At 41.3% G+C, this 26,765-nt stretch overlaps 1 protein-coding gene across 1 annotated transcript in view; it reads left to right on the forward strand.

Moving 5' to 3' along the window:
* Window positions 1-26,765, forward strand: part of LOC141265198 (ubiquitin-conjugating enzyme E2 E2) — a 262,831-nt gene that overhangs the window by 22,335 nt on the left and 213,731 nt on the right. Inside the window, exon 3 of the mRNA XM_073677971.1 lies at window positions 18,808-18,858. Coding sequence (XP_073534072.1) covers window positions 18,808-18,858 — 51 coding nt within the window. The remainder of the gene's footprint in view (window positions 1-18,807; window positions 18,859-26,765) is intronic.

Here is a 26,765-nt window from a genome sequence, read left to right on the forward strand (position 1 = left end):
TCAGGATTTCATCAGTGTTTTGGATCAGGATTTCACCAGTGTTTTGGATCTGGATTTCACCAGTGTTTTGGATCTGGATTTCACCAGTGTTTTGGATCTGGATTTCATCAGTGTTTTGGATCTGGATTTCATCAGTGTTTTGGATCTGGATTTCATCAGTGTTTTGGATCAGGATTTCATCAGTGTTTGGTTAGTGTGTCCTTTTTTACCATCAGTGATTTTCTAGTATGCAAAATAAGTAAATTAATACATTTTCAGAGATTTTACCAAGTGCAATTTTAACATGTCTCCGGGATTTTCTTTTTGCGGACACACAGTCCATAAAAACCATGGACATGTGAACAGAGCCATAATGGGTACATATTCCATGGATAGATTAGAACACGTACGTGAAAAATGGACGCCTGGATGAGGCCTAAGTCTGTCCCATTGCTATTGTTAAAGCATTGTACTATTTTAAGATTAAAAACACCCCTCACATAAACAAAGAAGATGACATTTATCATCAAACATGATCATTTATGAAAGGCTGCATGAAAGGTATAGTGAGAAAAGGCTAAAAACAATTAAAAGGTACCCAAAATTGTACACCAGGACACTCGAGCCTTAATTAGCTGTGACCTGTTAGACCAACCCTTAATGGAATAGAGATAAATGTAAAACTACAGATAAAAGTAGATCAATATATAAAATTAGCAGAGGGATGGCCCATGCTTATTGCCACTAAACCTGGCTTCCTCAGGGGCTTGCATGGTATTCTGTTATAGGCTTGCCTAGATATTGATTAGCAGTAGTTTTATCATCATCGTATTCTGGCTTTTACTCACTTTGTGGTTTTTGACTATTTTGGTACTTACTAGTTTTTACCATTTTCTGTCTGTTTTCTTCTGACTTTAGGACCTCATTCAGACATCCTTGAATCATATTTGCGTTCTATCAGTGATTTTAATGGATAAAACCCGTACCCATTATAGACTCGTACCCATTGTAGTCTATGTGGCTGTTTACTTGTGGACAGAGTGGTCCGGAAATATTAACTGAGACGTGTCTGTTTTGATTGGCTTTGTGGCACCCCAGGGGTCTGGTTTCCACAGTAATAGCAGTATTACGTCTGTGAGCAGGTGGGAGGTCTCCTGGGCAGGAATCCTAAGCATGCCACACCTCCTGCCCAGTCCTGGGAGGGGAAGAACTTCCCCTATATAAACTGGGGCTGAGGCAGGGTTGGAGAGAGGAGTTCCAGACAGAGACGGAGTCTGGTCTGGACACGCAGAAACAGGGACAGATAGACATCAGGAGCTCTGTAGGAGCCAAGGAGAAGCGCCAGGGGCTGGAGCTGTGCAGAGCTCGCCCTGGGAGAAGGTACTAAAACCGGACACAGGAGTCCGAGGCTGTGGGGACTAAGATATACCCAGCAGCAGAATCCATCCGGCAGGGGATTCCAGGTCCTCTGGCCATAAAAGCCCGGAGGCTCAGTCACAACGAAGGGACCAGCACCGCCATCCCGGAGCGGAGGCTAACAGGAGGCCCCAGGTCACCAGCCATACGGGTGAGCACCACACGGTATACCCAGGGACGTGGGCTACTTGTAACCGCCGAAAGCAGGGTAGCCAGGAAGGGTACAGACTAACGGGAAGGCCTACAACTCCACCTGGCCAGGGGAACTCCGGCTTACTCTCAGACTAACCAGGCCCCAACTACTAGCCAGTACTCCCGAGGGAATTTGCCTTGTACCATCAGTAAAGACCCTGAACTGTACCCTCGCGTCTCCGTGCTTCCTTGTCGCACCATTAGTGCTGGGACATCCACACCATCACTCCCAACATCAACCTCATCCTCTGCCCTGAGGCCATACCCCTCCCGTTGGGGGTTATAGCATCCACGCTGCACATCCGTACCACCGGCCTCAGCGGACTGCCCTGCAGCGGCGGCTTCATAGCCGCATTCAACGGGTGGCGTAGTCGGACACTAATACCATCATACCAATAACTGCCACTTAGTTTGACCACCCTGGGCACGGACCGGGTCACCGCCACACGAAGACTACTACCCCCATCGGATCCGGCTCCGGGTATCCCCCGCGCGCCACACTACAGCACTGGCCCCAGGGGGTGAGTCAGCTTCATATATCAGAATTAGCCATTCAAGTCTATGGGTCCGCGAAGGATCACTGATGGCCAACTTTGTCATCTGTGTGCTGTCCGTTCAGTGTCTGTGATTAACATTGTACTGGATAGAAAAAGCTTTGGCAATTTATTTTTTCATACGAGAAAATCACTGAGGTGTCAGATAGACCCCCGTTCTCAGGTATAATGTGGAAAAATCTGAAATATCTATAATAATTGTAGGGCATGTTTCGTTTTTTACTTTCTTCCTTCTATGTACAGAATACATTTTGGATGTGTGACTATTGATGCGCTAATAACAGATTGAGGATTGCCAGACAACATGTTATTTCAGAAAAAAAAAATAGTCTTAGAATTGTAAAAAATCTAATTCAACAAAAAGAAAAAAGAAAAATTTTCTGATTTCATGTTCCATAAATGTTGCTAGAATTGTGTGCTATTCCTGATATACGGAAAGCTTCCCCAGCACTGGATATTTTCATGCTACTCTTTGCCCACTGTTTGCCTCCTTCTCCCTGATGTGATGATGATGTGATTGATTAGAAAGAAGATTCTGCGGGCAGCACTGCACCGAGCAGCTGGAAGCACAGGGCGCTACCTGCTGTGCCATTGTCTCTCCATTTATCATCCCTCATATGTTGTTGGAGGATTCCTCCAGGCGGCGGCTGTACGCTACCTACAGTTCATGATGTGCGGCTATAAATGGCATTTATACATACCATGTATGCTATTGTCCAGCTGAATGTGTATCTATCTGTCTAAGTAACATCTTTTGTATAACGATGTATATATATCCACATCTATCTGATTTTATGTCTGAATAGACCGATGTAGATATACATTGTTATGAGTTATTGATTTTTGCAGAAAAATGTTATTCCCACTATGGCTTCAAAAAGAAGAGTCTATTATAAGCAAAATCAGGATTGTTCTTGTTTCTTTCTTTTTTTTCATCCATTGTTTGCTTTCAATCATTTTTCTGCCTTTTATATTCAAGTTTATTACTATTTAATGCAGCTTGCAAGTATTTCCATACACTGCAAGCTGCACTGTTCCTTTCTTCCCCACATCTATCAGTGTAGCTTTGCCAGGCGCCCGTCCTCTCAGCTTGTGACCGTGCACAGTTTTGCACATGGTCATAGTTGTAATCAGTGATGGAACCAATGGACATTTCCTTTTCATTATTTGTCAGCCCTCTTTCTGTAATTGTGTGGTTCTCCCATTCTAATACCGTGCAGGGAACCTAGTAGAAGAAAGTTTTTGTCCAGCTCACCCATTAGATGTGTGCTATTCCTCCAGCAGTACAGGAATATGAAGCTTGTGTCGGCGGCAAAGTGGAAGCAATTCCAATAGGGTGTATCTAGCAACAAATCCGGGGGAAAAAAATTAGCTTAAAAACAACAATTTATTTGAAAAATATTTTAAAAATTCCATGATATAAAAGTGCAGTTCCCTGGGATATGCACAAAGTGACGCATTTCGAACTTATGCGTTCTTAGTCATAGTGTGGCATGCAGGGAATCTGCCTTTGGCCAACAGCGCATGCCGCAGGTCCCAGATGGTAGACAGAACGTGTTCGGCCATCGCTCTAAGACTGCAGCAGTGGTCCCCTTGACCCATAAACCATAAAACTCAAAGGAAGACATAGTTGGAAAAGGGAGACCGACGGAAAAAGCAAATAAATTGCAAATTTTACTTATTTTCACTTTATTTACTCTTTAACCTCTTGGAGAAGGCTGCCGTAAATGTATGGAAGAAATGCATCATCACTGAATGAAGCGGGCTCAGCTCCTGAGCCTGTGGGGGACGGCTGGGTTATGGATCCAGCACAGCAGAGTGACTGCATACAGTTTAGCCTCCTAGATGCTGCTGTCAATCATGAAGGTCAGGAATGTTAGGAAGATTTGTTTCTCGATGTTCATCAGCCTCCCTCCTTGTAACGCAATCGCGGGGCGCCGATTGGTTGTCATAACCTGTAGTGTAAAGAGGCAAAAAGAGGGGGAAATGCAGCTCAGTTTCAGCGAGGAATACTTACCAAATTAGGCATCTAGCTGCCTCACTACATTTGGCTGTGACATTATAGAATAATTACTCTGCAATCTGAGGTTGAAGGTTTAGTTAGGAGTGTTACGTCCAGCGCAGTTATAGGATCAGAGCATTACTTTTAATTGCTCTCATTTATTAGGCTTCTGGAGGATTTTTCCTTTTAATACAGACTCGATGTTCCCATTATGTATTTTCTGCGAACAGTAGCGTAGTTAATGCATGTACAGAAGTGGACTACGCGGACTAGCAACATGAATATTACATGTGCACGTGTGTCAGACACCGACATGGGTCATTTAAAGTAGTAATCAATATTTTACAATGGATATGTATAATGTTTGCGGAGTGTTTAATGGATGCCCCTTATAAAAGTGCACAAACACGCTGTCAGCACTATGTCCATTGTCATTGAAGGCGCCCGTAAACCTTAGATAACTGTCAGCTGAACACTTGTTTGGCCAATAACTATCTCCCCATCCTCCTCATACACATGCGCAAGCAGCTCTTCCATGTGTTCAAAGGGCCCATTTACGGTAGATAACTTTACTGTGGCCGACAAAAGGAAAGATGTCCTCATAAAATCCTACCTTCCCATTAAATAATCCGATCAGCAGATGTTTACACAGGCCGACAAGGATTCTATGCCCCAGAACAATCGTTAATACAATTGTTCTGTGCACATTGAATATCATCATTATTGGCAGCACGCCCCGTTGTTTTCACAGGACGATATGCTCTTGAGAACAGTGACTTAATGGCCGTCATGAACTATTCAATCACCCAATGAAAGAGAATTGTTCTCGTTCAAAGGGTGATGACCTGGCGTGTTTACATAAGCTGATGTCAGAGCACTGTGATGTAGGGGTAGAGATCTTGCTTTCAGCGATGAGTCACTTAATGGGCTGCTTGCTTTTGACGTCACTGCTTTCTGGGTCTTCTATCCTTGGATTACGATATCGGAGAGAATGAGACACAGGACAGGATGTATGTGTCAAACAAGCTCTAACTTTATTACAAAGCATAGGGTTTATATACACCCTGAAGGCAGGAAACGGATTTACCATATATGGTCCGATTATACAATTTAGCACACAAAGACTGGTTTCTGTTCTCGTGATGTCTATGCTTGTGTTGAAACATCTAATCGGACACATTTAATTAGACACATTTAATCAGATACATTCTGATGACTAGCAAGGACACGTTAGTCTCTATTGATACAAGGAAGGAACATTTAGCTGTTGTTTTGACCTAAAGTAACTGTCAGACTTATATAGCATAGATGGGGCCTTTAAACTTGAGGGACCTCATCTTCTGCTATAACACTTTGGTTTAGATAAAATCTGTATTTATCTGCTGTAGATCTAGCAGCTCTCTAAATGCTGAGCTCTGTATAATCCCGCCCACACCACTGATTGTCAGCTTTCTGTGTACACTGTGCATAGGCAGAAAGCTGCCAATTAGTGGTGGGGTTATACAGAGCTCATGAATATGGAGGACTACATAGCAGCAGGTTTACTAGTCCTTTATTGATAATCTCCTGCTGATAAATCAGTGATTTTATAAACATTACAGCAAGTAGCCCAGTAAGTCACTCATCACTAGAATCAGGGTCTCTGTCTCTGCCTTATGATCCCTAATTTCACAATTGTTGACCAAAAATACTTAACATAGCAGGAATGTAGATAAAAACACTTTTTTTTTCAAGTTTTTATTTTCTACACTCCTTTATGGAGATACAAGGCGCTGATATTAGTGGCATCTAGTGTGTTCAATTCTTTAGCATTCAACTGGGCGTTTCATTTCTTTCGGCTCTGTGGATGTGTACTTTCATCCCACTATGACACCCACAGAGCTGAAAGAAATGAAACCACCTTTGGAAAGATAAAGAATTTAACACACTCTGTGCCGGTAATTTCGGCGCCCTGTATCTCCTCAACAGTGGGGCGAAAATAAAAATGGAAAAAAATGTTTTTATCTCCATTCCTGCTACTATGTACAGTTTATTTGGTCAAAAGTTCTGAAAAGTCCTCTTTAAGTGGCAAAATCCTGGTGGCAGATTTAAGCAGCTATCAGACACCTTGTATGGAGACCTTTATTGTGTTTGTGTTGTTTCCGCGTATAGTGTAATTACACTTTTAAATATTTTTGTATATGTTCTAGTAGTGTTGATCAGTGGGGGGTCCTGAAAGCACTCAAGACTGCATGCAGAAAGGGTATATATCTGTATGGGTCTGCTTATATACATGCATAGGCTGATCGCTACTGCCCATGGTTTGAGCAATCGGTGGGGAAATTGGGACAAAGCCCCCCATCGATGAACGGTACTTAAAAAGTTATTCTCCTTTTTATAAGTTATCACTTATCATTGGGATAGGTGATAGCTTTCTGATTGGTGGAGGTCCGACTGCTGGTACCTCTACCGATCCTGACAATGTGGCTCTGCAGATTAAGGCTGGACATTTGCACCACCACTTCATTCATTCTCTATGGAACTTCCAGAGATAGCCAAGTACAGCACTCCACTTTTTCCAGCAGGCCCCTAGAGATTGAATGAAGCTGTGGTGTGCATGTTCGGCCACCAAAGCATTCAGTTGGGGCAAATTGCAACATATCCAATGTATAGGTGATAAATTGTAAATGTGGGAATATCCCTTACTACAATATATTAGTTACAATTTTAGTTAAGCTTTAAAGGGAATTTGTCATGAGGTTTTATTTTCATGTAATCTGATTACAGCATGAGGTTTGGGCTGAGACACTGATTCCAGCAATGTGTCACTTCATAGGCTGTGTGCTTTTGTTTCAGTATAATGAGGAGATTATCACTGCCCCGATTGGTGCCCGCGTGCGACCTGGTCCAACCACGCCCCACCACTGATTAGCAGCTCACTGTCAATGTACACAGAGAGCCTGATGTGGGCGGGGTTAGCTTTCTCAGCTCTGCTTCATGCTATATCTAAGAACTCTGATTGTGTCACAACTGCTGCACCCAGTAAACTAAGTGATACATTGTTGGAATCAGGGTCTCTTTTCCTACATTATGCTGCTCTCAGATGATGTAGCAAAATCTAGTAACAGATTCCCGTTAAATCATTTGTGGTGCTCCACTACAGAAATCGACAGACCTACTTCTTACAATCTAAAGAAAGAAATAGTAGTTTAGAAATACACCTATTTTCAGCAGGGTACTTGGAGGCAGAGTTTAGCTACGGGGCTAAAGACTTAGCTTGCAGGCAGTGCAGTAAGGGGAGACATCGGAGATGGCGCGCCCCCTCCAGCTGGGATGAAAATATCCAAAGACCCTGTTCTTTTTTCACAAACATTGTTTTACATGCCCTGAAGAAAGGAAGGAAGGGATGGCGGGGGAAATGGATACCTCCTGGAAAACATACTATTTGGTTGCTTGTTCTTTCTTTTGGATTGCAATATGGGACATGACACGATGAAGGAACGGCCTCAGGATGATTTGGTCTCACATGTGAACCATTACTGCCAACAAGAGCCTGCTAGTCCTCCAGGTTATCTTTTTTTTCACAGTAGGAAGTAGTTTAGTATTTTCTATTTTCTTTTTTTTTATTTTCATTTTCTCCTTTTTTACTTTTGCACTGTAATAATAATAATTTTTACTAAAACCGTCATGACCTCTCAAGTGTTAGAATATGTTCCCTGTCAAGGAAGATTGAATTTATACCTATGTAACTATGAGCCTTAAAGGGAACCTGTCACATCAATAAATGCTATTTACCTGCAGATATAGAAGTAATCTACAGTTAAATCGCCAGATTACTGGAGCAGTGGCTGTAGGGAGGAAATGTTTTATTCTCCATGCAGCTGCTCACTTTCGGTTATGGGGGTGGTGTAGGGGCTGTTAGTCACCGCTCACTATACAATGAGCATGGCTGTAATACTTCTCAGCACATTGACTGACAGCCTGCTGGGTAATGTATATGCAGTGCAGGCTGTCAGTCAGACTGCCGGGTAGTGATCACAACCACTCTCACATGAAGCGGCTGCATGGAGAATAGAACTTCATTTTCTCCCTGTAGCTACTGGTCCAGTAAGCCGGCTACACAGAGATTAAATGTTATTTACCTGCAGATTAACCCTTTATCTCCAGGTAAATAATCTTTCTGGACATGTGAGGTTCAGCTTTAATCGATGTGTCGCTTCGCTACAAATTTGCAAATGCAAAATCTGCAGTAATATACAGTAGCAGCAAAGTAAATAAGATTTGTTCAAATCTCATTCACATGTTGCAAAATATTTCCGTGCAGAAACTAATTTGCGGTGTAGATTTTCAAATCTGCAGGATATCAATTTCTATCACGGATTTGCTGCAGATTTGCCCCATTAAGTTAAGGAAAAGTCAAAACCTACAACAGACTCCTATAGTTGTAGATTTTGCTGCAATTACACCATAAAAATAGTCACTTTGCTCAAAGATTAGATTAACGCTTTATTTGTCTCCACTGGCAATGCATCTTCTGCCCCCTGCTGACCTTGTGCACCAAGCCCCCATACATGACATATTGTTGTCACATGTGACCGCTGCAGTCACACATCATTGCTGTAAACAAGCGTATAAAGGCCATTGGAGGTTTTTCTTTTTTGTTTATTTATTTATTTATTTTTTTTGTTACATACAGTGGTTTGCGAAAGTATTCACCCCCTTGACTTTTTATTTATTTTGTTACATTGCAACCTGTTTACATATTTATGTATTCCGATTTGTGTGTGATGCATCAGCGCTAAATAGTCTAAGTTGGTGAAGTGAGAAAAATATAGAGATAAATTACATTTATAGGATTAAATGGGATTAAATGATTAAAAATTGGCATGTGCATATGTATTCACCCCTTTTGCTATGAAGCCCCTAACAATTTCTGGTGCGAGCAATTACCTTCATAAGTCACATGCTTAGTGAAAAGAAGTCCACCTGTGTGCAATCTAAGTATCACATGTCTGTCAGTATATACACATCTTTTCTGAAAGGCCACAGAGGCTGCAACACCGTTAAGCAAGAGGCCCCACTGACCAAACAACACCATGAAGACCGAGGAGATCAGGGACAAAGTTGTTGAGAAATACAAGTCAGGATTGGGTTATAAAAATACTGTATTTTGCAGAATATAAAACGCATCGGATTATAAGACGCAGCCCAAATTTTGGGGTGCAAAATAGGAAAAAAAGTTTTTTTTTTTTTTTAATAGAATGGTGCACCTTTATAATCCATTTTACCTGGGGGCAGCGGTGGTGGGGCGGGGGTCACAGGAGCCAGGGTCACAGATACAGGAGATAGGAGGCTGCGGCAGGAGCCGGGCGATGCTGCGGGCCCCATCCTCAGAAGAAGGGTCACTGATTCAGGATGACTTGGGCAGTGGTGGTGGTGGTGGCGGGAGTGGGGCGATGCTGCGGCCACGTCCTCAGAAGACTGGTCGCTGATTCAGGATGAATTGGGTGGCGGTGGTGGCAGCGGGAGTGGGGCGATATACTGCAGCACCGTCTTCAGAAGAAGTCGGTGGTGAGCGGAAGTTCCCTATCCCGTACATAGCCCTGCTGTGGGCTTAGGGAAAATGGCCACCGTAGCATGCGCAGATTGAGATCTCGGGAGAGGAGATCTCAATCTGCCAAGTTCTTCTGAGGACGGAGTCGCTGCATCGCCCCTCTCCCACATTCACCACCACCGCCCAGGTCATCCTGAATCAGCGACTCTTCTTCTGAGGATGGGGCCCACAGCATCGCCCGACTCCTGCCGCAGCCTCCTATCTCCTGTATCTGTGACCCTGTGACAGACACAGGAGATAGGAGGCTGCGGCAGGAGTCGGGCGATGCTGCGGGCCCCTTCCTCAGAAGAAGGGTCACTGATTCAGGATGACTTGGGCGGTGGTGGTGGTGGCGGGAGTGGGGCGATGCTGCGGCCACGTCCTCAGAAGACTGGTCGCTGATTCAGAATGAACTGGGTCGCGGTGGTGGCGGCGGGAGTGGGGCGATATGCTGCGGCACCGTCTTCAGAAGAAGTCGGTGGTGTGCGGAGGTTCCCTATCCCGTACATAGCCCTGCTGTGGGCTTAGGGAAAATGGCCACCGTAGCATGCGCAGATTGAGATCTCGGGAGAGGAGATCTCAATCTGCCAAGTTCTTCTGAGGACGGAGTCGCAGCATCGCCCCACTCCCACAGTCACCACCACCGCCCAGGTCATCCTGAATCAGTGACCCTTCTTCTGAGGATGGGGCCCACAGCATCGCCCGACTCCTGCCGCAGCCGCTGCCAACCTCCTGTATCTGTAACCCCACTCCACCGATGCCCCCTCAGGTAAAATACCGTACCTTCACATTATAAGACGCACCCCCTTTTTCCTCCCAAAATTTTGGGGAAAAAAGTGCGTCTTATAATCCCAAAAATACGGTATATCCCAATCTCTGATGATCCCCCAGAGCACCAACAAATCCATTATCGTCAAATGGAAAGAACATGGTACAACAACAAACAGCAACAAATTCCCAAGCAGAGACTGGAGGATATGTCCATACGACCACAATGAGCCGTACGCTCCATAAAGATGGCCTTTATGGAAGAGTGGGAAGAAAAAAACATTTACTTACACACAAAAATTATAAGGCTCGTTTTGAGTTTGTTAAAGACATGTGGGAGACTCCCCAAATGTATGGAGGAAAGTGCTGTGGTTAGATGAGAACAAAATTGAACTTTTTGGCCACGAAGGTAAACTCTATGTCCGTTGCCAAACCAACATAGCTAATCTCTCCAAGAACACCATCCCCACAATGAAACATGGTGGTGGCAGTATCATGCTGTTGGGATGTTTTTCAACAGCAGGGACAGCACATGGATAACAAGTGGATTTTCCATTCAATAGAATAAGCAGAGAGTGTTCTAGTCATTTTTTGGGAGGTATTTTGGAGCAGATTGGCTTCACATTCTTTCTCAAACAACTCCGTGTAGTCTTAGCCTAGGAGTTTTGTTGCTGAGACCAATGATCACGAAAGGGCCGCAGTGCTGTGCGGAGACTTGCTATACACTGTAATGAATATCCTAAAATCCCTGGACCCAACAGAAAAAAACATATCATATACTACAGTGCCATTGCTATGACTGGAGGGATATTTCAAGCTATATTTGAATTTGTATCTAATTTTTACACTTAGTATCCATATAAAAGTGGACTGAGAGGTGTTAGTTGCAAACACATGTACCATTTCTATAATGTAGTTTAGATTTTGATAATTTCTATTTTCACCATTGTGAAAAAAAACCTGAAATATACATTTTTGTGAGGTAGAGTGAGAAGTGAAAATAATGTAATCACGTTTTGTTCAAATAAATCCATTCAACATCTTTGTTAATAATTGTGAAATCTCAGTATATTTATATATAGATTACTTTTTATATATTAATATGTAACAGTCACAGTTTTACATTTGTGCTTAATGTTACAGCTCAGTCCCACTTATCTGAAAAGTTCCAGGCATAGCCCCCCCCCATATTGACAAGCCATAATGCCTCTGTCGGTGGTGGTTGGATTTCTACAGATTAAACATTGATGGTCTGTTTTAAAGAGTTTGTACTAAGATATACAGTTATCCCCTATCCTTTTTACGTAAAGCAACATGATGTAAGTGCAGAGACCTTGATTCCAGTGATCTGTCATTTACTGGTATCCTTGCTGCAGATTTGGTAAAATACTTGTTTTATCTGCTGGAGATCTACCAGTTCTCTGAATGCTGAGCTCTATATAACCCTGTCCCTACCACTGATTGTCAGCTTTCTGTGTACACTGTGCATAGGCTGAAAGATTCCCATTGGTGTTGGGTCTGGTTATACAGAGCTCATGAAAATGGAAGACTACATGGCAGCAGGTTTACTAGTCCTCTAGTGATAATCTCCTGCTGATAAAACAGTGATTTTATTAAAACTACACCAAGCATCCCCATAAGTGACACATCCATGGAATCAGGGTCTTTGCCCCATTATGCTGCTCTCAGATTATATGGCAACGTCCTGGTGACAAAGAACAAGTATTTAAAACTTAAAGATTTTAATTTTATAAATCAATAGTACCCATGAAAATAAGAACCTTTGTGATATATCTTATCAGTGAAATCCGCTTCTTTCTCCACCAGGACTGATCTTTCATTTTCAAAATTCTCAATTTCCTTGTTAAATCTGTGTTCAGTGAAGTCAGATTTTTATATTACTGCGATATGAGATGGCAGTTGGTGCTGGTAAGATTCTATGTAGAGAAGAGGAGCAGAAAGAAGCAGAGCTCCTCTCCCCTCCGTTCTGCATAGAATTTTATAACTATCAGCTCAGCAATGTAACAACATTCTGTCTTCACTGAACCCAGATTTTACTTGAGAATTTTGAATATGGATGATCAGTTCTGGTGGAGAAAAAAAGCTGATTTGTCTGATAAGATTTATTACAAAGTTTCTTATTTTCATGTGTATTATTGATTTGTAAAATAAAATTAAAAGTTTGCGGTTACAGTTGAATCTTTTCCCACAAACCTATATATCAATTTGTTCAGGTTTTCCTAGTTTAGAATAGGAGATAACAGATAAAATTTAAAAAAAATATCTTAAAAGACCAAAATTCCATTTCAAGGTGTTGAAGAATCATGACCAGGTATTGGGACATGCAGTATTTCTGCTATATGAGGCTACTGTTAATGAAATGAGTAAGTGAAAGCGGACATCAAGAATCTACTCTTTATTCAGACTTGCAGTATAAATATACCTACACAATTTCTATCTGATAAGTATTTGCAGGCTCCTGATCACTGGCTTTGTTGCCAGCTGAGTGTCTCAATCCTGTATATAGAGCGATGCGTGAGCATTGGGGTAATGTAATCCCGCTGTTGTACGTTTCCCCTCACATTTAACACCATTATTTTAACAATAGATATTATTCTGCCGCTCTATTTTTTTTTGCTACTCTCCAAGAGATCAAATGACATCACTTAAAATGACATTTCCAGTGCTCTGTAACCACATAAACAGTAAATGATATGACAAATGTCAATTTCTGCTTTGTTCCCTGAACTCTTCTTATTGTGCTTTAAATTGATTTTTTTCCATTTTTTTTTATAAAATTGACAAATCTGTTAGGCTATGTGCCCACGTAGCAGATTTGATGCAGAGCGTTTTTGCTTCTCCCTGGCAGAAAAAAACGCAAGCAGATTTACATACTTTTTTTCTGCCAGAGAGAAGTGTTTTTTCAGCGTTTTTACATGCGTTTTGTCAAGTAGTTTTCCAAGCGATTTTGAGCATCACTTGGAAAAGTGCTTGACAAGTTGGTCACACAATATAAATCCATGCAACCGGCATGGATTTATAATGTGTGACCAACTTAGATGCTTTAAATGCAGCATCTATAGTAAAAAAAAAAAGAATTAAAAAGTTAAAAATAAAAAAAACCTGTATACTCACCTCTCTGGTCTCCTCCCGACGGCGTCCACTCTCCTCTGCGTCCTGCGGTGTACTGGCAGGACCTGCAGTGACGTCATTTAGTCAGCTGATGGTCACACGACCGCTGACGTCAGCGGTCAGGTGATGGTCGTGTGACCATCAGCTGACTAAATGACGTCACTGCAGGTCCTGCAAGTACACCACGGGACGCCGAGGAGAGAGGACGCGGCCGGAAGCAGACCGGAGAGATGAGTATACAGGTTTTTTTTATTTTTAACTTTTTAATTTCTTTTTTTCACCTCGTGGTAGCCGGGATGAAGAGGAGTTGTAGTCTCCTCTTCATCCTGGATACCACGCGCACCGCGATTACGCTGCAAATTCGCGGCCATTGAATTTAATTGAAACGCAGCAAATCCACATATACTTGCGGGTTTGCTGCATTTCAATGTTCCTCAATGGCCACGAATTTGCGGCGTAATCGCGGTAGAAATGGTCATGCGGCGTTTTGCAACGCAATGCGAATTTAGGCGCGCTAATTAGCGCATCATGTGCACAGCACATCCGAATTCACATTGCTTTGCATGGCAGACGGTTTTACAAGCGTTTTCGCGGCCGTAAAAATGCTGCAAGAACACTACGTTGGCACATAGCCTTAATATGAATATAATTCAGTGTTCTTGGAAGATAATGTATAACCCAGAACAGAGAAGTGAGATATAACATGTTCAATAAATATCAACAAGTAAAAACATTTAAAAAAAAGAGAGAGATGCCTCATAGAGCAGGGAAGCGGTGAGAGCCGATTGTGTAGATCAGGGGTAGTCCCGCAGGCTGTTTACGGCCCATGATGACCTTTTCTCCTGCCCCCGGGCAGATTCCTGGAGACTGCATGCAGCTGTGTTTTGACGGCTGCCGGCCCTTTAATTTCTTCTTGCTCTGCGAGCACGTTCTTGTAGCATTGACTACTGAACGCTGTGGCGCGTGTAATGAAAGATTATGTCCTCATGCTGGCCAGTGCCACCGTCTGGACGTACTTTATGAGCGGAGTTAGCGTGCGATGCGCTCACCTCCCAAAATAGAAGGCAGCAGCGCCAACGACTCGTATGTTGTCTATGCTGCAGCCACAAACTGTCTCCTGTGAGGTCTATGCCACAGCCCCATGTCTGCTGTTACGTTCATACTGCGGCCCCAAAGTGTCTCATGTGATGTCTATGCCACAACCGCATGTCTGCTGTGATATTTAAACTGCAGACCCATGTCTCCTGTGATATATATACCACAGCTCCATACCTCCTGTGGTGTCTATAACGCAGCCCCGGGTCTCTTGTGAAGTATATACTGCAGCTACATGTCTTCTATGTGATGTAAATACAGCAGACTCAGTGTCTCCTATGTAATGTATATACAAGTCTCTGAGTCTCCTATGTTATGTATACTGCAGTCTCAGTTTCTCCTGTCTTATGGATACTGCAGATCTTCCACTGCTTGAGTTCTATAAATGTAACGTGAGCAGTGATGAATTTCCCAATATGAGGAAGCCTGCAGTGTAATAAACATCTGTGTTCAGTGTGAGTTACTGCTGTGAGTTATTTTACAAAACTTACCATCACAAATAGTCGTCTACACTCCAGACCAATGCAAATCTGGAAAACCAGTTACGAGAAGCAATATCATCCTTACCAACTAATATCACAGCCACACCAAAGAGTAGCAGTTTCAGCCATCATATTTGGGATTAGTTCAATAAATATTTGACCAAATGTAGCAGGGTAATTTGCAAGTTGATAATTTTCTATGGTCCCTGAGTGATGGTATAAATATCCAAATGGCCCTTGGCAGAAAAAAGGTTCCCCACCCTTGCTGTAGATATAGAAAGTAATATGACTATACTGGTGTGGCTGCTGGAAATGGTATCTATCGCTCACAAGATAAGGGATACTCAAAATTCACCTACACACATATATTAAAAGGTAGCAGCCCAATAGAACACTAATATTAGTTGGTAATGTTACCTGTATGATAGGATCTATGTGAGCTGCAAGGCGATTACCTGGCTCCACTTCATTCACCCTGATGCACGTTTCGCCTTGCTTTTTCCGGGGGCATTTTAATTGTCAGTGTCAATTTCTGCTCCACTCTGGAGAACTCTTCTTATTGTTCTTTCAATTAATTTTTTTTACACATTTTTTTTTTTTTGTAAAAATGACAATCTGTTAATCTGGAATTTTATAATTCAGAACCGAATTGTATCACATTCTTGAGTTTCTGTAGAATAGGAGGCTAGTAGGCTATGCCTCCGGATGCCATGACAGTGCACCTTGTGTTTGGGTTGCCTCAGTTACTATTGGCATTTAAGAAGTTACATTTCCGGATTTAGATGTTTCTTTGAAACAGGCCGTTTGAGCTCCTCCTGATGATTACATGAATGTAAGCCTTGTGTGATCATTTTGACATAAATATATATCATGGTACATTATAGGTTTCAAGGGTTATTCCCAAAACATAATAACTTGGTGATTGCTGACAGTTTAACTGCTGGGACACCCAATGTTCCAAAAAACAATAATGAAGCTGTTTAGCCTCCACTCCTGTCACTGTTTATGGGACTGTTGGAGAAAATTGAGTACAACTCTGAGTCTTCTCCTGCAGTCCAATAGACAATGAATGGAGGGGAGGTCAAGCACATGCACCTCTGTTCCATTCAAAATGGGCTGCATTCTCCCATTCTCGGGATTCTAGAAACACGTTTTATGCATCACTTGACCTCATATTAGTCAGTCCCCCTGTAATCAGCTTAACAGGTTGTCCCATCCCCATTTTTTGTGAGGGAATAGCCCTGTATTGCCTTTCAATTACACTGAATCTCATATACGTATATACAGTTAGGTCCATATATATTTGGACAGAGACAACATTTTTCTAATTTTGGTTCTAGACATTACCACAATGAATTTTAAACAAAACAATTCAGATGCAGTTGAAGTTCAGACTTTCAGCTTTCATTTGAGGGTATCCACATTAAAATTGGATGAAGGGTTTAGGAGTTTCAGCTCCTTAACACGTGCCACCCTGTTTTTAAAGGGACCAAAAGTAATTGGAGAGATTAAATAATTGTAAATAAAATGTTCATTTCTAGTACTTGGTTGAAAACCCTTTGTTGGCAATGACTGCCTGAAGTCTTGAACTCATGGACATCACCAGACGCTGTGTTTCCTCCTTTTTGATACTCCGCCAGGCCTTCACTGCGGTGGTTTTCAGTTGCTGTTTGTTTGTGGGCCTTTCTGTCTGAAGTTTAGTTTTTAACAAGTGAAATGCATGCTCAATTGGGTTGAGATCAGGTGACTGACTTGGCCATTCAAGAATATTCCATTTCTTTGCTTTAATAAACTCCTGGGTTGCTTTGGCTTTATGTTTTGGGTCATTGTCCATCTGTAGTATGAAACGACGACCAATCAGTTTGGCTGCATTTGGCTGGATGTGAGCACAAAGTATGGCTCTGAATACATCAGAATTCATTCGGCTGCTTCTGTCCTGTGTCACATCATCAATAAACACTAGTGACCCGGTGCCACTGGCAGCCATGCATGCCCAAGCCATCACACTGCCTCCGCCGTGTTTTACAGATGATGTGGTATGCTTTGGATCATGAGTTGTACCACGCCTTCGCCATACTTTTCTCTTTCCATCATTCTGGTAGAGGTTGATCTTGGTTTCATCTGTCCAAAGAATGTTCTTCCAGAACTGTGCTGTCTTTTTTAGATGTTTTTTAGCAAAGTCCAGTCTAGCCTTTTTATTCTTGATGCTTATGAGTGGCTTGTCCCCTTTAGTGAACCCTCTGTATTTACTTTCATGCAGTCTTCTCTTTCTGCGATCATCCACCACTGTTGTCTTCCGTGGCCGCCCAGGTCTTTTTGCATTGATGAGTTCACCAGTGCTTTATTTCTTTCTCAGGATGTACCAAACTGTAGATTTTGCCACTCCTAATATTGTAGCAATTTCTCGGATGGGTTTTTTCTGTTTTTGCAGCTTAAGGATGGCTTGTTTCACCTGCATGGAGAGCTCCTTTGACCGCATGTTTACTTCACAGCAAAACCTTCCAAATGCAAGCACCACACCTCAAATCAACTCCAGGCCTTTTATCTGCTTAATTGAGAATGACATAATGAAGGGATTGCCCACATCTGTTCATGAAATAGCCTTGGAGTAAATTGTCCAATTACTTTTGGTCCCTTTAAAAACAGGGTGGCACATGTTAAGGAGCTGAAACTCCTAAACCCTTCATCCAATTTTATTGTGGATACCCTCAAATGAAAGCTGAAAGTCTGAACTTCAACTGCATCTGAATTGTTTTGTTTCAAATTCATTGTGGTAATGTCTAGAACCAAACTTAGAAAAATGCTGTCTCTGTCCAAATATATATGGACATAACTGTATCAATCTGCTCAGCTCCTTCTGTTCCATACCATGCTGACAGGTAATAGGTGACAGGTCCACTATAAAGGAATTTTACTGTATGTTGTTTTACTTTTATACCAAGTGATTTGTTAATTATAGGGTAGTTATACTTTCAAGTAACTTTTCAAAATTTATTTCAGCGATTGTCTCTACTGCCCATTTTATGATATGCATACTGCATTGCTCATCAGTTTCCCTGCTGCAGGTTCTATCTCTAATTTGCAATAGACTGAGTTAGTAGAGATTTTCTGCCATGATGTTTTCCTTACACTGCACATAAGAGGATTGCTGCTTTTTTTCCCTTTGGTAGCATACAGACAGAAGCACCAGAGGCATAGAGGAAGTTACACAAAAGTACAAAGTAGTGTAACTGTGAATCCAGCTCTGGCATAAGCTAGTACACTTGCTGCCTTACTATACGTATCTCTCCTCCTACTTCTCCCCTCTCCATAGACTTCAATATGCTGTATAACCTGAATCCACACAGTGCTGGCAATTTGTCTTTTCTTGGGCAAGAAAGATAATTTTTTTTTAGAGTGAATGACAAGTTTAGGAGGCAGGGGGAGGGGAAGAAGTGGCTCATAAGCAGAGAAAGAAGTAGATTTCTCTGCTAAAACATACAAACTTTCTTCTATTCACCTGTACTATTAATTTAAGCAATGTTTTTGAAAGTATAGTGCCCTTTTAGTTGTTACTTGTATGCACTGTATTAATCACAGCTCTATTTGACATGATTGTTTTTAATTTTTTTTAAGAATTCAGAAAGAGCTTGCGGAAATAACACTGGATCCTCCTCCTAACTGCAGGTAGGTTACATTTTGTTTCATTTTCTTGGCAGAATTATTCTTATGAGCTTCATGGTAATGTAATGTGGCCCAGTTTTTTGCCTTCTAACTTAAAGGGGCTATCCAAGACTATTTAATTTTTTCACTACGGGCCTAAGAACTAACATGCAGGTAGTTGTCACAGACCACTCCTGCTGACAGTTCAGCGGCTTCCGTTGACGTTACATCGACAGAGCAGCTGCTTCTCTTCTGCTCTGTTCACTGGGTGTAACTGCCAACGTCATGCTAATTGACAGCCGGCTCTTTGCTGCCTAACTGCGGGGAGTGTGCATTCAATCAGCATGACATAGGCAGTCACATCCCTTCAACAAAGCAGCCCAGAAGAAGAGCTGCTCTGTTGACATGAAGTAGCTGAATCACCGGCAGGAAAGGTCGGTGACTGCTCTCAGCTGGTGCCAGGTAGAACACATAGGTAGATGCCTCTGTTAGCAACTATCTGCCTGTTAGTTTTTAGGCCATAGTAAAAAAAAAATAAATAAATAGTCCTGGACAACCCCTTTAGTATGACAGCATATTATGATGTTTATAGTCAAAATTTGGAACCGGTGGATTTGTAATGGAGTTATCCAGAGGAATTGTCACCCGAGCCTTAAACAGTCATCAGATCAAGAACATTCTTACTCTGGTAAGAAATGATTGAGTCTTGAACAGTCAGTCATTATGATCTTTTGTCTTCATAGATTGCTACAATCTAACATTCTTGGTCTTGTCCAAATTGGTACATGTAGACCCAGCCTACGATACCATAGCTAGTGGTAGCTATGTATAATGTCCAGTCTGGAAATTGTTTTTAATTTCTTTTAAACCTTTTCTTGTCTTACATGCCTGTTAGTTTTCATTGTGTTCTGCTTTTAGTTTTATTGGTTGTGTTCTATATGATGTGCCTTCCTTTTCTTTATTTCCGCTTTGAATATTTTACAATAATTGGGGCACTGCTGTTTGAAATGTTGCATTTCTATAACTGTGTAATATCAGTGATATATTAAGAATAATTATGACAAGTTTGTATGTAAATGTGATTTCATGTGGAAAAACAGATCGGTTTGGAGGTTTCGAAAAGCTTCTGGTCTTATGTGCAGGTTCACATTTTACTTCTATTGAAAAGACAATTTAACAAAAATATTTGTGGAATGTAATTTCTAAATATATTTACTGCTGTTATCTCAGATGAGTTCACTAGCTTTCGTAATGTAGTCAGGACCCCTCCAATAGCTGTGTACAGTGATCTGGTCCACAGTGTACTGTTTATAGCTGCCCAATTACTGTGTTGCTATGGTACAGACCACTTCACACAGAGGGGTCCTGACTACACTGAGATACAATTTGGGAAATTGATTGCTTTAAGGATTTTCCACTTTCAGCAAAGTAGCCCCTAAAGTCGGCAGATATGTAAAATAACAAAGCCAGCTTGTACTCACCCTTTCGAGCTCCAGTACTGGATTTCCGCTGCTGTTCTGGTCTCTATGTTTTGACTGCAGAGGTGATATCACATTGGCAGTGGGCATCACTGCTGCAGCCATTCAGTGATTAGCTACAGCGGTGATGCAATTTGTTGACTTAAAGGGAATCTGTCAGCACAGAGAACAGAGCAATGGCAAAGATTCGGTGTTGAACCAGTGTGAGCACCAGCTGACACTTTATTTTATGTGCTTGTCAGCATTTTGGGTCCAAATTTGCGGAAAGCGGAAAACTATTTTAAAATAAGATTTTCTTTTGATTTCTGGTATCACATAATTATTCAGAACCCACACTTTAAATCAAAATTGTCTATTCCATCTTACATGTTTGCAAGTTTCAGAACTATGCTTTGATGCATTTTCTTTATGTTTGAAACTCATTGTGTTGGATTTTTTTGCTTTTTATACCATTAAGGTAAAGCTTTACTAAAAGCATCTGACTGATTATCCTCCATTCATTAAAAATGTATTCTTGGCTGCAGACACATCTTCATATTACAGTCTCTCAGTAGTTTGCTGAATGCAGGCTATTGTAAAACAGTCTATCTTTGCTGATAAGTCTTGAGGACCCTCCGAGAAAATGTAAAGCTTCTGCCCCATGCAGATTACTTTTAGATTGTGATGATGGGCACTTTTAAAGGCACCCTACCAGCAGGTTTTTAGACCCCAAACCAATGTCATCTAATAAAGTCCTTTTAATGTTGATCCATATCTATGTTTTATAGGTCCATGCCTTTGTTTTATAGAAATCTATCTCCGAATTTTCATTCAAATGAGCTACAAATGCAGGCATCCACTTACAGATCTTCAGCATCCCTCTTTCGCCGCCGGCCTCCTATCAGTGACTGACAGATCACTATTCTCTGCGAGCTGCTACCCCACCTGAGATTTCGCTCAAGCACCATCATTCCCAGGGGCGGCGTGTGTGCAGCTCGATGGCAGGACCCTCGAATGTTATCAGGACTTTACTGCGCATGCACCGCCCCAGGAAAGACAGTGCTTGCGCTAAATCTCAGGCGTGGTACTGGTCAATGAGAATAGTGACGTCAGTAATGATGAGCATAGTGACGTCAGTAATGACTTGAGGCCGGCATACGGCCAGAGAGTTGTAAGCGCAGAGCCAAGATCCTTGCACTTGCGACTCATTTACATGAAAATTAGGTGATGGATTTCTATAAAACGCAGGCATAGCCTTAGGGTATGTTCACTCATTGCGTTTTTGTAGTGTTTTTTTTCACTATAGGAAAGCAATGAAAAAGTGCTGCAAAAAATGCAACCATATGTTTTCTGGTGAATAATACAAAATTTATTATACATGTACTGTCGACAGGTGACTCCACCAAAAAACGCAGCAAAATAAACACTGCAAAAACGCAGCAAAACCTGCTTGCTTTTTTTAACTGTCAAGAGAGCAGGTTTTGGCTGCAGAAATGAAAGCAATGTGCGAACATAGCCTTATAAAATAAAGGTATGGACGTCATCAACATTACAAGGACTTTACATAGATGATGTTAGTTTGGGGTCTAACAAACCTGCTGACAGGTTCCCCTGATGCAACTATATAGGTGGAGCCTTACTGTACTGATAAACCTTTTGGTAATGCTTATTTCTGTGTTTTCTAAATTAATTTTTCATGTATTTTGCCAACTTTGGTTTTGATATTTTAAAAGCTGAAGCCAAGTAATTTTTTGTCAGTCGCGCTGCCTTTTGTCTCAGGGAAATATCAGCGACGGCTACAGAGGAAGAAGGTTTCTGTTCTTCTGATTCTGTGCGGATGGTAAATAGAACTGTGACACTTCTGCGCTCTAAGTAGACAAGTACCAAGCGGGAAATGACCTTTTTAGTAATTGCCTTTGATTCATATTTCAGTGGATCAACACTTGCTCTCTAGATAAATCCTCATTTGAAGAGAGCATACATAGTGTGTCAGCTCTCAGACAAGCGGCTGCCCACGTTCTTGTAATATCACTTTTTTTCCTACTAGACGGGTAATTTACACAACAATGTGCTAAAGACGTGGACAGATCTACACAAGGCACAGTTGCTGGAATAAAATGCGGCTTTTTTCTACATCAATAACCGCTTCAGTTGCGGAACTAAAGGTCACGACAAAGCATTTATACATAGAAAACCATTACTGGCGGCTTTTTTTTTCTATGCGAGAGATAAATTGTCTGTTTCCTGGAATAAATTCTTATGTGTGTTAATACTAAACACTTTGGGAGGATTCAGATCAAGGCTGCGTATTGTAACTTGTTTTTTTTCTGGTGTGTTTGTTTTCTTTCTCTTCCATTGCTTCAGGGATATGTCAGGATTTTGTCGAACCGTAGGAGACATCTAAGGCTATATCTTGTTTATAATGTGCATTTAGTGTCTGGGCCCGACGTACGAGCTAAACATGTCCGCAGAGTTAGATTAGCCAGAAGGAGGACAAAGGAATGTCCTTTTGGTGTCCGCCTGGCTTATATACATCAGTATAGCATAATAAAAGTATGGATTTCCAAATAACTGCTTAAAGGCCCCTTTAAAAAGAAGCATTAATCAGAAATTGACCTATTCATTAAATCAGGTTTTTGTGTTGAATTTATTTTTTATTTTAGAAATCACAATCTGTAATAAAGAAAAAAAACTAGAAATCTTGCAATATTTATACTGAGCACTGGGGCTTTTTTAGTCTTTTTTTCTGTTTCAGGAAACAATACATGTACATTAGCCACAATGGTCAGACCTAGACCCTATCTTTTATATTGAAGTGTCTAATCACTGTGTGCAAGTGTAATTGTAAGCAGGATCAGCTGTGTTGTGATCGGTGGGTCCTGTGCTATTAGCTGTGTATAGAGGTGTCACCTGTCATTGTAATCCTGTCTCTACTGATAAGAAAACTATTCAAGAAAGGACAGGAAGAATGAGTCTAAAAAATGACCCAATGGCCAGTGTGGAAATTGAAAGATTAATAATTGTATTTTTATAATAAAGATTATAATATTTTAAAAAATTGTCCACAATCTGTTAAAAAATACTTATCCCACAAAAGCCTGATTGAAACAATAGGTAATTTTCTGATGATAGCTTCCCTGTAAATGCACTGATAATAATGCAATCTATATGTATATATATAGCCAATGTATACAAGATAGCAATCTGCCAGCTAACAAAATATTCATTCAAGTCTAAAAATCATCATTGTCTACAAAACATCTCCCTGTGTAAATATGGATCTGCTGCTGATAGCTTTCAAGCTATATGGGATTTCAATGCTTGTGTTAATGATTGTTCATGTGTAAAGAGGCTTTAAACGAGCACTAATCAACATGCTGTATAGACTGAGAGCTCATTATAGGGAGCAATCTGCCAGTGTAAACCCACTTTAATAACAACCGGTCATCAGTTGGATCACTTCAAAGCCATTAACAATACAATTGACCACTATATTTGGACAATCAGCTAATAATACGTAGGAAAGGTTCTCCAACAGGGTGGATGCTTTGAACTTCTGATATTTCGTATATAAAGGAGAGAATACCCCATTTATCGCAGTCCTCCAAACATACTGTAATGGCCTGTCCAAGCTGTTGTTCCTCCGTCTTCTTTAGGAGTCCAGTAATTGAAGGCAAGCAATCACGATCATACACAGTCTCTTTTATATAAAATAACTTTACTAAACTCCTTTTGTTGCTCAGTTCTGGTCACAGATACCGTTCCTTTACAAATCACAATTACATTTGTCATCATCTCTTCTGTCACTTTCTGTCCTATCTTCAGAGTTAGTTTCTCCGGGAACCGCAGCTTCCCAGAACATGGTCCTACTGTCCTCAGGTATGTCCCCGTCCGTTCTCCCCTCCTTGGGAGTAGTGAAGGCTGGCTCCATCAGTCCTTCTACAGGCCTTGGACGTTCAGGGAAATTTTCCTCAGAGTTTACCGCTTCATCGTTCCCCAAGCTGCCTAACTCTCTTTCCATTGTCCACCTGTATCTTTATTGACCTCCAAGGTACTCTGCTGACTCCTGTGGACCGTAGGCCCCAAACATTGAGGGAAAGTCGTTTTAGAGTTCCTGACTAATGTTCCTCTGCTGCTGGTCGGACTGGGTTTCTGTGCCCCCTGGACCTCCAACTACTGCTCTGTCACATCTCTACCCCATACTCTAACTAACTGTTTCTATCCTAAACTATTGTGCCCACCGCTGCACTGTACCCAGTTCCTAACCTAATACTCTGTCTATACCTAACCTATACTAACCCTGTAACTAACACATCAGACATTAGGTCACATACATACTCATATATAATCACAGAGTACAACGATACCTGCACAAAGAGGGAAGAGGCGCATGACCGTCCTGGTCACCCTCTTACAAAGCCGTTAAATGAACACCGATAGGCTGTATACAAGGTTTAGTGGCCTCATTGCAGAGAAGATACACTGATAGGGACAGAGCAATCGCTAATATGATCATTCTGTCCTCATACGGTATTATCGGTAGCAGATCTTCTGATTACTGGTTGTCATGTCCTGCTGATAATGATGATTTTTGCATCAGATGAACGAAAATTTTGCCTATTTGTCGGGGGATTGCCAGTTGATAATTGGAGTATGTACAAATGATTCTTTGCCTATTATTGGCTTGTCAAAATTGACCATAACTTGGATAAACCTGCAGCTCTGTACACAGTTTGGAACAGGTTCTCCAACCATGATGTGCCACTGGTGTGTTTTTTTTGTGGGTGAGGCATTAGGGTCACCATGATACACATTAGACTAAAGACTGCCAAACCAGCCGATATTGGCAGAATCGGCCAACGATCTAATGTCTATGGGGGCCTCCTAACTCTCCCTCAGATGATGTCAGGAGGGAGAAACATCCGGTCATTGGAATTTCAACTTCCGTTCCTTTTCTCAGCAGAGATAAGCTGCTGCCATAGTTGTTTGGCAGCGGCTCTTTCATAGAGAACACCGGAGTGAGACTCTGGGATGATAGCTGTCATCTGAACAGTCATTTGCGCCATTTGCTTTCTAATGTGAATATGGGCTTTTAGATTCCATAAATATTACATAACATATATAAATTCACTTGTATGTGAGTCAGAGAAAGAAAGTAGCCAAGTACCAGTCCAGGTTTTCGATCTTCAAGTAGGGAAAGTGGTAAGAAAAATCGCTACTATTTTTTTTTTTCAGGAACAGTGACACCCTCGTCATTGTGTCATGTCTAGTATTGCGGCTTAGTCACATTCATTTTAGTCACTGTGAATTTCTTCTTTATGTCAGTAAGTAATCTGAAAATTCTTCTTTGACTAAGAATCTTACAACGCATTCCAGCTGGGTAGCGGTATAATTAAAGACAAAATTACGGTAAATGGCCTGAAATGTGTCTGTATACTTACTGCCGCACAGTTGTACATACATTGATATGACGTCCTGCTTGTTTCCTAAGCAGTCAATTATGCACGGGTTGTTTCTGTTCCAGTGCATAGATTTAAATGTTATTTAAATGTACTGTTACCTCAGATGGCTTCTTGAGCCTGGCAGCGCGTCAGGGAGCTGTCACAGCGGGCACCATCACCTCTAGGTGGAAAGTGACAGGTCATCAGTTGTCAGCCGCTTTTCTCTGGTTAGCAATGTAAGACGAAGCTTGTAAAATTGAAAGCGATGATGACATATCTTCCCGCATCCATAAGCAAGTTATTTGCTATTTCATTTCTGCACAAAATGAGAAATAATTGAGCTCCGTAATTGATTTTGTTAGAGAAGAAAATATATGTATCACCAGGAGGTGCAGGAGCTGCGTTCACTAAGGGAGAGATATTAATTACCCCGGCGAATCACTCCAGTGTACGCCAGGGAGAATTTTCTGTTTTGCATGTACTGAAACCCAAATATTATACTTTTAGAATTAGAATCTGTATTTGCGATCCACAAAAACTCCCACCTTGGGTAAATGGGTGGAAGAGGTTAACAATATTATGAAAATGGAAAACATGATTGCACATGATAACAATCGCCTCAAAGCTTTTAATCGCCGATGGACATGTTGGATATTATTCAGTGAGGGGAATGACCTGGCAATCTGGTTGTCAGAAAATAATATTTAAAATAGAATGTCATGGTAGATGTGGTCTCCTCTGAAGTGCTGGTTTCAATAAGTAAGTCGTGCTTTTTTTTTTATATTCGCTTCTCCTCCATTCTTTCTCTTTCCGCCCTCCTTTCTTCTTTACATTCCTTTAGCACACACATAATTATTTGCTTCATGTAAGAGCTTATATTAATACCTCATCAAGCTGGCTATACTAATGTTTAACAATAACTTAATATTAATAGCCGTCAACGTTTTTATTGTTATTATTGAATGTAATTGGAATGTTCTGTTTTCATATCATAATTGTTAAAACCCAATAAAAATATTTAAAGTAAAAAAAA

Source organism: Phyllobates terribilis, unplaced genomic scaffold, assembly GCF_046119375.1.
Source record: "Phyllobates terribilis strain yellow unplaced genomic scaffold, ASM4611937v1 Scaffold_4__5_contigs__length_816908805, whole genome shotgun sequence".
Classification (NCBI taxonomy): Eukaryota; Metazoa; Chordata; class Amphibia; order Anura; family Dendrobatidae; genus Phyllobates; species Phyllobates terribilis.